General features: G+C 39.8%; 1 protein-coding gene across 1 annotated transcript; it reads right to left on the bottom strand.

The window, feature by feature from the left end:
• Positions 1 to 260: 260 nt before the first annotated feature.
• Positions 261 to 13,167, bottom strand: DRC8 (dynein regulatory complex subunit 8). Its single transcript, XM_081856290.1, has 7 exons — positions 13,054 to 13,167; positions 7,588 to 7,672; positions 4,637 to 4,709; positions 1,870 to 1,949; positions 1,175 to 1,217; positions 1,019 to 1,085; positions 261 to 551 (listed from the first exon to the last, which is right to left on the bottom strand). The coding sequence occupies exons 1-7, from the start codon at positions 13,085 to 13,087 to the stop codon at positions 436 to 438; spliced, it is 498 nt and encodes a 165-aa protein (XP_081712416.1). The 5' UTR covers positions 13,088 to 13,167; the 3' UTR covers positions 261 to 435.

The following is a 13,167-nucleotide window of genomic DNA, read 5'->3' as shown; positions in this document are numbered from 1 at the left end:
CCTATGCATGTTTACTTGGGAGTGAGTTTTTCCTCCCTAGTACGTGTTTTCTGTGAACTGCCCTGACACCTCCAGGTATACGGCGGTATATAAATTCAATAAATAAGAATGATAATACTTCATACTGTAGTTTTTGGCTGGGATCCAATACTCAGTTACCTGGGAATAAATTCTGCTGGACCCAGTGGTTCGTGCTTCCTCTGCATAATCTGAAGTTTTCTTATTTTCTTATCCAAACCGATCAACATTTGAAAACTATCTTTTTACAACTTCTGTATTTTACTAAGTATATAAAAGGATAATATTTTCATAGGTGAATTATTTCAACATAAGCCTCTGCTGCAACCTCATGGCAAATACAGAACAACTCCAATGATGTTAATCAACAAGCACCAAGCAAAAGCTTCAGACCTATATGAGTTACACAAGAAGTGCTTAGTTTTCATCCACAACCATCATTGAGATGTAGTCTTTGTAGCGAACATTATTTGTTTCTGGATCCACAGCAGCAGACAACATTTCCTCCATTTCTTCTTGAGTGAAAGGCTCACCTGCAGCAAAAACAGGAATATTTGCAAATGGCTATCGTTTTTATTTATTTATTACTGCTCAGCCTTCTCAAGCATTCTTGCTATTTACCATAAGTTTTTTCAATCACACCAAGAATGAAGCACAGACCTGGGTACTTTTTCTTTCATTGCATACACACATAATCATATAACAGATGAACTTGGTAACTTCTTAGCACAATTCAAAGTGCTGGTTTTCACTTTTAATGGCTAGCAATTCAAGTGTCTTTAGGGCCACCTTCCCCCACATGAGCCTGCCTGATTATTAAGATCATTCTCAGAAAGGAAAATTAACTACGAACCCCCAAAATTGGGGTCCCCTCCAAACCTGGGCTCTTCTCAGAGGCCCTTTTCCGGGTTCCTGCACTATCAGAGGCAGAGGTGGGAGCTGACCACATATAGCTGTGGAGTCTGCACTTAAGAACAGCAAAAGCATCTTGTAAATATACCTTCTTCAGTCATGTACTTGACCAGCTCATCTTTAGTAAGATGACCACATTTATTCTGGTCTAAAACCTAAAAAGAATAGAATATAAAGTGTTACTCTTCCTTCTCTTGGTTTAAGTAGTATTTTCCTCCATAAGTGGAATTTAATTGATACAGACCTCAAATGCACGCAAAAGAATATCTTCTGGAATTGGGCGGTACCTGAAATGATTCAATTAAAAAAATACTTAGTGGTGTTATGTATCTCAGTTGTGCCCCAGTCTCTTTGCTGCTGCAGCCCCATTGCCTTGCTCTTCTCTTTTAAGAAGAATATCATTTGTTGTTGCAATCTGGGCTCTGAGAAAGACCTCTAAGCAGAGGTCTATGAATTACTTATGATGATGCTTACTTTGTACTGCTAATTAGGTAAAGTCATTATCCATGCCAATTTTTGTTCTCAGCATATCTTCCCATGGAATTTGTTACCATTTTATTTAAGAGAAAGTCTCTAGAAAGACATACACAATGAAGTCAATACAGTGGAAGAATAGTAGAATCGACATGCCCAGTTTTAAAAACAAATCTATTATATTTTTTTCACAGTGAAGCTTATACTTTAAAACTGATTTTGTCTGTACAGCTTATAAAAGAACCTTGAATAAAATTAGATGTGTGTGAGTGATTATTATTATTATTATTATTATTTGAATTTATATACCGCCCTACACCCGGGGGCCTCAGGGTGGTTCACAGAGAAAATCAAGATATAAAACCACAAAATACATAATAAAAATATAAACAACAACCCAATAGCCCACCCTATATAAATATATGCATGACTCAAGTTATATAAACAGGTCCTTTTTTAAATCACCTTCTTTCCGTCAATACTCTAGTCATCATGGGAAGAAATTTTTCCAAACGAATAAACCCAGTTGGTTCTTCTTCCTCTACCTAAAAATAAGAATACAAAAGCAAGATGAAATACAGACAAACAGAAAGAAAATGAGTTTTCTCAAGTTTAAGCTAGTAGATATTTGCAAACATAATAATAAAAGAAAGGTAAATATATTATCCTTCACACGGATGCATTGAATCCATGGACTGATGCTGAGAATAGGACATCTGTAACAAAGGGCAGTCAGATGTGGAGAGCAGAGAGGATACATCAGACCAGTCCCCATTCCTCTCCTTCCTTGCTGATCAGTGACACTGGCCACATACAGATGGCCTTCACACAAAGCAGAGTGCTCAGACATGGGACCACAGAGTATGCATCTGCATGGGCATAATCAGGGTGGGAGTGCATGGTGAAAGTCTGAATCAGTGGATGCTTAAAACAGGAGGAGCAGAATGCCTGCAGAATGTACCACGAACACGTCCCCTTTAAACTACCTTGCACCAATATTAAAAAAAGGAGTTTGGGGTTTCTCTGATGTCAGCATAGGAACGAAGGAAGCTGATTTATACAGAGTCAGACCGTTGGTTTATCTACGCTGATTGGAAGCAACTCCCCAGAGTTTCAGAATGAGGTCTTTCTTAGCTATACCTGGCAGGTCTTGAACTCTGAATCTTTTGTATGCAAAGCATGCACTCTGCAATTGAATTACAACCTGGTCCCCAAATAACTTAGGAATAGTGCTTGTAGTTCCTCGATACAGTATTTCAACTCCCGCTAGATTTGCAACCATTAGCAGGCAGCCTACACGTTAGCACAAATTATACTACGAGAAGCCAGTTATAGATAGATTTCATTTACCTAATACCTGGGTCAGCTGACACCAGTGATATGTTACAGTGCAGAAAGCTATCTGGTGCCACTTTGCTTTTCTATCTTAGGTAAGTCATGGGAGATTGGTCTCCACATTATACCAGAGCAGACTCTTAAATAGAAATTTTATATAGCAAAATATAATGACTCAATAAAATACACTAAATAAAATACGCTAAATACACTTTGTATTGGCAGACAATCCTATCTCAGTTTGAAAACATGCTGGGAGAATCACTGAACATTAATAGGATGCGTTCTTATTACTGCCTTGCCTTCTTCCACCTGCCTTGCCCCACACTCCAGTCTCTGTTTCTCAATTTGTATTGTATTATTTTATGCACTGTGACTTACCATTGTTTTATTGATTATAGTTTAGAATCTTTTTATTATAATTGTTAAGAGCGGATTTATGTTTAATTTTTATATGCTGATATTTAATATTATTCTATACTATTCTAATGGATTGTTGAATATTACTTTATTTGATATAAGTTGCTTATTTTAAAGTTATGTTTTATTATCACATTTTTTATTGGATTAGATTATTATAAGGTGTACATTCTTTGTTTCTTAAGCTTGTAAACCACTTTGGGTATTGTAAAATAGAAATACGGTATACAAATTAAAAGTGATGATGATGATGATGATGATGATGAAAATTAAGATTCTAACAAGGATACTAAGATGATTCTAACAATTATATAGGTTAAAGTTTGTTGTTTTAAACATATTGTTTGTTGACATCCAATTTGTTGATTATCATAATACTCCCAAGACTACATGAGACAAGCAACAGTGGGTATTTTCAGTAACTCAACATTGTCCTCTAGTGGTAACAGTACATTTGTGCAAAACACTGCTCCTTCAAAGCAGAATTTTTGAAAGAATAAAATGTTATTATATGAAATTGTTTACACTGAAGCAGTTATTTCTCTTGGAAGAAGGAAACCATCCATGAAGAACAGGATACCATTCATAGTCAAGATCAGAAAAGAACAGAGGCAGTCTAGTGACAATGTGTAGAATAGACCACTAGTTAAGGAATTGTTACAGAAGTGCTTTATCCACAAAAGTAAAGTTATACTTCTAAGACCTATTGACTGCATTCATTTTTTATACAGTAGCCTGTAGCATTACCGAACCATTATTTTACTTCATCAATTTCACAGTTGAGTATTTCCTGAAAACTAGTATTTACTACACAGGGGCAATTTGATTAGACAGTCCTGAGGTTAAAGTCATTAGCCCTATCTGGGCATTTGGTCTTGTCAGGTATAAACATTTATACCTGGGCATTTGGTCTTGTCAGGAGGGAGAAAGGTGGTTTTCTGCTGCTCCAGAGAAGCGGACACGGAGCAATGGTTCCAAAATACAAGAAAAAAGATTCCACCTAAACATTAGGAAGAACTTCCTGACAGTAAGAGCTGTTCGACAATGGAATTTGCTGCCAAGGAGTGTGGTGGAGTCTCCTTCTTTGGAGGTCTTTAAGCAGAGGCTTGACAACCATATGTCAGGAGTGCTCTGATGGTGTTTCCTGCTTGGCAGGGGGTTGGACTCGATGGCCCTTGTGGTCTCTTCCAACTCTATGATTCTATGATTCTATAAACAAAGGTGCAAGGAGAGTGAGGGTGCACAGCTAAGTCCTGTCCCTGCAGAATTTTAATTCTCGCAAGGGTTTCCACCACAGATAAGGTTCCCTGCTTCAGTCTTTTTGCTCTCACACTCATGGAACTGTGCACAAATGATGCACATTAGGTATGGGTATAAAGGCAGTTCCTCCATATGGTATTTCTGACTTTTGTTAATTTAGGAAGAGAGATCAGATTTCCTGTATAAAATGATAGAACTTAACAAACACATAAAGTACCTCTGCAATCATATCATGTAGATCCCCTTCACTTGGGCAGCATCCTAATGACCTAATGATTGTACCAATCTCCCTGAAAGAAAGAATATATTTGTTAATAAATCTACAGTGCAATACAAATCTCTAGCAGCTACAGTTGTGGGCAATTCCTCTTTTACACAGCAGCTCCCCATACCCTACCTAAACATACCCTACCTAAACATTGCTTAGAAGCTGGCCAGTAAATCACACCATTTGACATTGGAGTTAACGCTTTATTAGCAAAAACATGATCTTTACAGACTTGGATTTGTGTCAGGCCTAATGAGTGCAGCAGGTCGGTAGGTCTTACCCCATGAAATCAGATCTCTAGTATTGGAAGACACAAGATTTACCCACCCTGGAAGAATGGCAGATGAAGGTGATGGAATATATGGAATTGGCGGAAATGACTGGCAGAATCCGAGACCAGGGAGAAGAGTCGGTGGAAGAAGATTGGAAGAAATTTAAAGACTACTTACAGAAATATTGTAAAATCAATGAATGTTAGAATGATGTCGGAATGAAGTTAAGTGGTTCTTAGCAGTAACGCTAGAAAGGAGTAGGTGAAAATGGATTGTTAACAGGCGAGAAAGTAAAGTTATAATATATTAAGATAAGGGATTAAGATAAAAATAAAGAGGGAAAGGATTTGCTGAATTAACCAATTGAACTGGAATACAAAAAAGGGAGGTGTGAGGAGGTCAGCGAAACAAGTAAATGAAAGATGAGTTATGGAATGATGGATTTACTTTTAATTGTGTTTATTTTTTTTCTGTATTTTGTATTTCTTTATCTTTTTCTTACTTTTGTAACTTTTTTTGAAATTTCAATAAATACCATTTAAAAAAGAAAAAGAAATCAGATCTCTAGACTAAAGGTCCCTGCCTCCCCTCAGCCATCTATGTCCTCTTTTCTCCAGGCTTTTTCCAAGCAATCAGAGACTGCACCTCCATGTCTGCATCTGCTCCTCCTGCTTCATGCCTTTTCTGGCTCTAGGAGTCAGTGGGGAGGGGAGCTTGTCTCAACAGAAGAGACACCAGTGACTCATCACCAGCCTGACTCATCTCTGTTTCTTGACCTCCCTCCTCCCACTCACCTGCTTTAGCTTCTGCTTCTGTTTCTGGACTTCTCTCTGCCACAGTTTCTCCCAGCTCACTAAGACCTGTTACCTCTTCAGCTTCTGACACCTTCTCTTTTCCCTCTAATCACTCATTGTTGTCCCACCACCACTCCCTGGGCTCTGAGCCTTCTTCCCTTGGTGGTTTCCCAGCTGGCTCCTCCCACCATTCTTCTGTGTCCAACCAGTTCATGGCAGGTTCTGACTCCTGATCCTCCAGAGAGGATTTTTAGGGGGCACAGACAGCTGCAGGGGGAAGAAGAGAACAGGAAACTTCCCTTGCATGAACATATTTTATTTGTTTGTTTGTTTGTCTGTCTGTTTGTCTATTTATTGTTTGTTTATTAAATTTCTATACCACCCTTCATCCAATGATCCCTGGGTGGTTTACAATATAAAAACACAAAAATACATAACATAGTAACAAACAAATACCTCCCATCCTACAGTGACTAGATACCTAAAATTACTTCAGATTTAGTCGGTGCTCTTGAGACCAGAGATACAAGCCTAGTGGCTAATTAAACATGTACCAGCAGCTCTCTTTAATAAAAAAAATTAAAGATGAAATCAAGGAACTGTGCTTATTGAGAAAGTGTTGCAAGATTTTGGGCATGCGTATCCTTCAAAGAAAATTAAAGAAGATATAGTAATCTTTTTTTTCTTTGCATGTCTGTATAGAAAAAATAATACAATTCTACAGGATGATGCTATAACCCAATTAAGGTGCTGTTGTAGAAGACAACTGCTAAAAAACAGTCTAAGAGTCTTTTGGCAATTTATGAACTATTTATTATAATGCCATAATAAATATTATTTTCGTACCACAAGACTCTAATGCTGTAGCTTTTGCTGTGGCTAACCTTTCTAGAAACTGAAATAGCTAAAAAGGCATCCTATACAGTTCGGTCATCCTTGCCTCCGAAACACCTTACAAATGTCTTTAAGTTTGTGCTGGTGCCAGAAGTATTCCAAGAGTCCTTCAGATAAGGCAAAGGGAAACTACCAGCTGCCTAGTCCCCACCTCCATCCACTCATTTCCCCCTCATTTCCACTCATTTCCCCCGTGTATCTGAAGAAGTGTGCATGCACACGAAAGCTCATACCTAGAACTAACTCAGTTGGTCTTTAAGGTGCTACTGGAAGGAATTTTTTTATTTTGTTTTGACCATGGCAGACCAACACGGCTACCTATCTGTAACTTCCCCCTAAAAGCCACTGTATAGTTCAGGAGCTTCCCCGAGTGCTGGCAAGGCAGTGTCAATGGCAGCTGCTGCTGCCTCAAAAGGAGTGAGGCTAATTCACAAGCCCTGGGGCAAATGTACAGTGGTACCTCAGGCGCTTCAGGTTACAGACGCTTCAGGTTACAGACTCCACTAACCCAAAAATAGTACCCCGGATTAAGAACTTTGCTTCAGGATAAGAACAGAAATCGTGCAGCAGCGGCGCAGAGACAGCGGGAGGCCCCATTAGCTGAAGTGGTACCTCAGGTTAAGAGCAGTTTCTGCTTAAGAACGGACCTCCAGAATGAATTACTGTATTTTTTGCTCTATAACACGCACCCGACCATAACACGCACGTAGTTTTTAGAGGAGGAAAATCCATAGGCATGCCACCCGTAGGCATTCCCTCCATAACACGCACAGACATTTCCCCTTACTTTCTAGGAGGAAAAAATTGAGTGTTATGGTGCAAAAAATACAGTAAGTTCTTAACCTGAGGTTCCACTGTATACCAATATACACCAACTCTGGTTTCTTGCACTCTAAAACACTGTTACATTGTAATAGTTCTGAAAGAAGATCTTCCAGACCTGACATCCACAGTTTTATTACACTCATGGTCAAACACCTCAAAGGCCTCGGTGATCTTCTTATGGATTTCAGTTATTGCAGACTCTGCAAAATGAAACAATAATGAATGTGTTATATATAATTTCTCTTGTCCACAGTGTGACAAGATCTTTCTTATAACCAACCAAAGTGTCATAAAACAGTGAGGAATCTTCTGAGTTCTCTGTAATTCTTTATCAGATAAGGCATTTAGCAAAACATATTATTTATAAGTTTTGTTTGTTTACTTTGTGTGTTGTGAGCTGCTCTGAAAACAATTTCCTTTGTGTGAAGGCAGTATATCAAGTAAAACAGAAAGTCGGTGAAATGTAATTGAAATTCCTCAATCCGCTTTCTTTGAATTTGTCCCTTTAGTCATTTCTGAAAAACTCCAATTGGTAATGACATTTCAGAAAGATGTTGCCTCCCTCATCCTAGTCATCTTAGAGCTAAACTAAATGCATTTTTCACATCTCTAACCCTGGCAAGCATGATTTTTTAAAAATCAAAAATCTGGGCATTGATGTTCGGGGGTTTTAAACATTTGCCCCGCCACAGTCCCAAGCAGAACCAGAGTCCGTCCCCCGCTCCATCAGCTACTGTATTTGCAGTGGAAGGCAAGCTCCCATTGGTAGTAATGGGAGCCTTCCTCACAGTGGAAAACAGCACATCCCCATAGCTGATTCAGATCAAACCATGGCAACTGGTGTCTGTCACACCACAGACCTCATCCAGTTACCTACACACCAGCTATTTATTCATTTATTAAAATGCATCTTAGGTCTAAAGCCATAAAAGATCTGCATGCATACTTACTGAATATTTTGATATAAATAAATTTTCATGACGAGGGTGCTGAATATACTAATTAACCAGGATAGGTTTACACTGGATTGTACCCAACTAAGTTCTACTCAGAAGAGACCCAGTGAAATTAATGAACCTAAGTTACCCATGTCTATTAATGTTAATGGCTCTGTTCTGAGTAGTGCTAGCACTAGCTACTCTATTGCAAGTTGCAGTGAAGGATAATTTACAGCACCATGCTAATGATGTCTACTCAGAAGCAGGTCTTGCTGAATTCAGTGGGACTTGAATTCAGGTAAGTGGGGTTAGGATTGCACCCTTACTGCTGATTGTACAAGGAAGGTTTGGAGTGTTTTGTCCATTTTCTTTAAGTGGTTATATGCTAGAAGTCAAAGCCTGTTGAACAGTTGTGTTTTTGAGAATACACTAGAATACTGATTAAGATGCATTTGGCTAATATTGCATTTGGCTAATACTGTAACACAGCGTATTAGAATTGGCCTAAGAATTTAATAGTAGTGTTTATACATTTCTCATTTGTTCATTTCCTTGCAATAAAGAACATTGTATATTCTGTACACATTTTTTCTTAATTTATTTATTTATTTATTGGCTACGATGTGTGTGTTTTTTTAGCTTGATAGTAAGCAGTGAAATTATTCATACAGTACTTACTTCCAGAACTATAGACCTTTTATTCACAGCATTTTAAACTTGATAATTAAATGGTAGCTTTATAATGAGTTTTAATTTAACGTGATTATTTGTCATGGTATAAACTATGCAAATTGCATTAATATTTTATTGGGGTTGCCACCTATGTGAATTATCAGCAATGGTCCCAGACATTTGGGAAATTTTAGGTGACTCTTAGTAAGTTATATTGGTTCCATCTCTTTGAGGGTAGGGAAGGCAGGAATTTTCAGATCAGCTTTTCTGACTGCTCTCAACAGTACCCAGTAGTTTTGATGCTATTCCCTTACATAAGGTAAAAAGGTAAAGGACCTTGAGGCTGAGGGTCCCAGTGTTTGTCCACAGTTAGTTTTCCAGGTCATGTGGCCAGCATGACTAAACCGCTTCTGGCGCAATGGGACACCATGACGAGTGCAAGAGTGCACAGAGCTTGGATAATAATGACAGTACCCCAACTGGTAAAGAGAAGAAACCAGACAGCTGATGGGGGGGGGATCTAACTTAACTCTGAAATGTGACAGACCATGTTGTATTCTTCTTCCATGTTAATTTTCAGAATAAGGACTTCCAGAATGGTAGCCATGTCCATCTGTTGCAGCAAAACCAACAAAGAATCTTGTGGCAGCTTTCAAATTTAACAAATGCATTGTAGCATATGCTTTCGGGGACCACAGGGTGCTCATAGCATAGTAAATTCACTCTATGTGGGCCAACTCTTGGTGTTGGTCCAGAGGCTGCAGCAGTGGCTACAGTAGGTTCATTCGGGCACAAACTACACTCTGCTTGCAGGATTTGCATTGGCTGCCAATTTGCTACTGGGCCAAGTTCAAGGTGTTGGCACTAGCCTATAAGGCCCTATACAGCTCAGGATCAGGTTAGTTGAGAGATGGCCTTATACCCTCAGCAGATCACTGCAATCCTTGGGAGGGTTTCTCCTGCAAGTTTCATGCATCTCAGAAACCGCTATGCAGTAACTCAGAGTAGGGCTTTTAGTGTGGTTGCCTCTGTTCTGTGGAACAGCATTCCCAACAGCTCAGATTTATTAGTTTACTCCTGTCTTCACAGCACAGCAACCTCTTGAGGTGGAGCAACTCCTGTTTCCATGGTGCACTGGGCTCTTGAGGCAAAGCAGTGATCCTAAAGCATTCATAAGTACTTACAGTGAAGGAACTGCTACTAAACTCAGCAGAGCTAACATGAGAATAGTTAGGAATACATGATTTCAGTCCAAACTAACAATAATGTATGAACTGCAAAAAACTTTTACTTGCAAATGCAATTTCATTTGATCGAAATGGACCACCCATGGGAGCAAATATATGTACGTTTGGGTATTTCTGCCAGTAACCAACAAGGCAAATAAATGCAGTATTGGATGTAAGGATATAGCCATGCCTGGCAATGTTCACAAGACAAATTTGTGACCCAATTGAAGATTCTACACCGTGGACTCATACGGCTTGCGCACTATCAACAGGGGCAAGTCACCATATGTCCTCTTTTTCCAGGACATGTCCTCTTTTTCATGGGTATGTAAAATGAGAGCCATCATAGCGATCCATTGTTAAAAGTAGAAGTCCGCAAATGTGTCCTCTTTTTTGCTCTTCAGAATATGGCAACCCTGGTTAGAGAAACCTTACTTTACATGTCACAAAAGCCATTTTACCTTTCTGAAGTAAAAAAATAAAAGTATGATATATGGCTAATAATAGTCATTGCCTTAAACATTGCAACTGAGAGCATAATAAACATGACAACTGATGAAATGGCTCATGGTCGAGCCCATTCATCATATGTCTATGAGAATATCTCCACAATTAAAAGAGTACTAACTTATCAGCAGTCTCACTGAGTTCAAGAAGATTATTGCAGACGAAATGTTTTGTATATCAAAACCTTGATCAAAATGACATACAAAGAATATTTCAAGGTAATAAGACTCAAGAGATGCTTTAACCTTGAAAGCTCTTGGAAACTGTGCATGACAATACCCTGAAGATTAATTATTAGTCAATACTGTGACTGTTATTGCTCAGAGAGAGACAAAGAACATCTACTGAAATTTCTAATTTATACAGGAGCATCGGTTCACAGAATAAAAAGTAGGACCAAGACTTGTGTATCATATAATTCTGAAAGTGAGCTTTTAGGGAAATGCTGTTTACCACATTTCTGAGAACCAGTCATCAAATCAATTTATAAAAAAAGCTTTTATCTTTCTTGTGTTCAGCTTTTTTATTGGCAATATCCAACAGAAGACTAGATCATTCCTGAAGTCTTCTGAAATATTAAATAATTGCTGGGGAGAAGTGTGGAAATTTCCCATCTTCCTAATATTTAAAGTTTTCAGCTAAGAAGTTATAACACCAAACAAGGTGAATCACTACCATGCACACACTCTGTTAATCAGCTGTATAGGGCACCTATTTTAGATAGGGAATTTAGAGAAGATTATGTATGCATGTTTATACACCTTTTAAATAAGTGGCAATTAAACACTTAAATTTAAATCTTATATAAATCAATGGGATTTACAACTTGAGCCTAACCCAAGTTAGGCTTGGCCAAGGGGGGGCAAGGGGCAGCTCCCCCCCCCCAATCAAGTAAATCAGTAAAAATACTTAACTGAGGTCCTGCGCTCCCCTCCGCAACATTCAGCCTGGCTACGCGCATAGCCTAACCCAGTGTATTTTATTTTTGCTATACAAATATGCCCACTAAACCTACTAACCGACAAAAAAGAATTTATAGCCCACCAAATCACACATGCTAATGTAGATTTCGGTAGGTATCTGTCTCAGGAGAAAATGGAAGAGTGCACCTTTGAGGGTGAAGTCAAACCAATGGAGAGTTACAGCACCTCCTGTGGCTGTAGAGACTGATATGGGAGAGACATGTTTTGTTGCAGCTGGGGCGGATGGGAATACACTGTTGTTATGCTGGGCAAAACATGTAGCTACTTTCAGCCCTGGAGAAATGTAATATGTGACACGGCTGTCCAAAAAGGGCATCTATTTATTGCATACAGTGGTACCTCGGGATGCTAACGGGATCCGTTCCGGAGCCCCGTTCGCATCCTGAAGCGAACGCGGGCAGCGTTTCACCGCTTCCACGCATGGTGTGATGTCATTTTGACCGTCTGCGCATGCGCGCACGACGAAATGCTCTCCGTTACTTCTGAGTCGCCACAGAGCGCAACCCAAAAATACTTAACTTGAAGCACATTTATCCCGAAGTATGGCTGTACAGATAAATGTGAATTAATGTGCAACGCCTCTGACATAAGTAATAATCTTTATTATTTATGCCCCACCCCGTGTGACTGGGTTTCCCCAGCAAACTGAATTGTGCCCTGCTTATAAAAAGCACATTATATTTTTAATACTGATGATTTTGTTAAGCAAAATAAAACTATATGGGATAGCTCAGTTGGGAGGGCATGAGACTCTTAATCTCACAGTTGTGCCCGTGTTGGGGAAAAGATTCCTGGGTTGCCGTGGGTTGGATAAGATGACCTTGGGGGGGAGGTCCCTTCAAACTCTTATGATTCTGTGAAATATGGGAAATATGTGCGTCAAGCAGTTAAAGAGCTGAAGAAATTGCGTGTGACAGTGCGAAGGCAGCGGGCCAATATTTCCAGCGCAGGATGTGGAGCAAGTTTCGCATTCAGGCAGTTCGGCAACCCCCACATTTGGGGGCCGCTCTCGGAAGGCATCCTGCTGAATTCTTCTGCCATGTTGGAGATGAACGTGCCATCTTGCAGGGTGGGAGGGAGGCAGGCGCGCATGCGCGTGGACCCAGCGGGGCTCCGACCCGCCCGCCCAACCTGTGTTCTCTGGGCTTCACTACTACTCCACAAGACGCAGCCTAAGGGATAGCACAGGGGATAAAGGCTGAGAGAATCAGCCCGCTGCTTTTCCTCAGCCTCCCGGAGGCTTTGCCCTTACCCGCTGCAGCGGCTTCCTTGTCCTCTGCCGCCATGCTGTTTCCTTAGCGGTTGCCATGGAGACACTGGAGCTTCACAGGCCTTCTCCCTCTCCAGCGCCTCCGTGGTGGCAACG

The sequence above is a fragment of the Podarcis erhardii genome (assembly GCF_964252035.2).
Source record: "Podarcis erhardii genome assembly, chromosome: 3".
In the NCBI taxonomy this organism is placed as follows: domain Eukaryota; kingdom Metazoa; phylum Chordata; class Lepidosauria; order Squamata; family Lacertidae; genus Podarcis; species Podarcis erhardii.
Note: the sequence above shows the minus strand (reverse complement) of the source record. Positions and strands in the feature narration are given on the sequence as shown.

What these genes read in the sequence shown, in the direction of transcription:
- DRC8 (XM_081856290.1), bottom strand. Translation starts at nt 13,087, where the DNA reads ATGGCGGCAGAGGACAAGGAAGCCGCTGCAGCGG. An exon ending in CAAGGAAGCCGCTGCAGCGG is followed by an intron (nt 7,673 to 13,053) that starts GTAAGGGCAAAG and finishes TTCATTTTGCAG; the next exon opens with AGTCTGCAATAACTGAAATC. An exon ending in TTCTTTTGCGTGCATTTGAG is followed by an intron (nt 1,086 to 1,174) that starts GTCTGTATCAAT and finishes TATTCTTTTTAG; the next exon opens with GTTTTAGACCAGAATAAATG.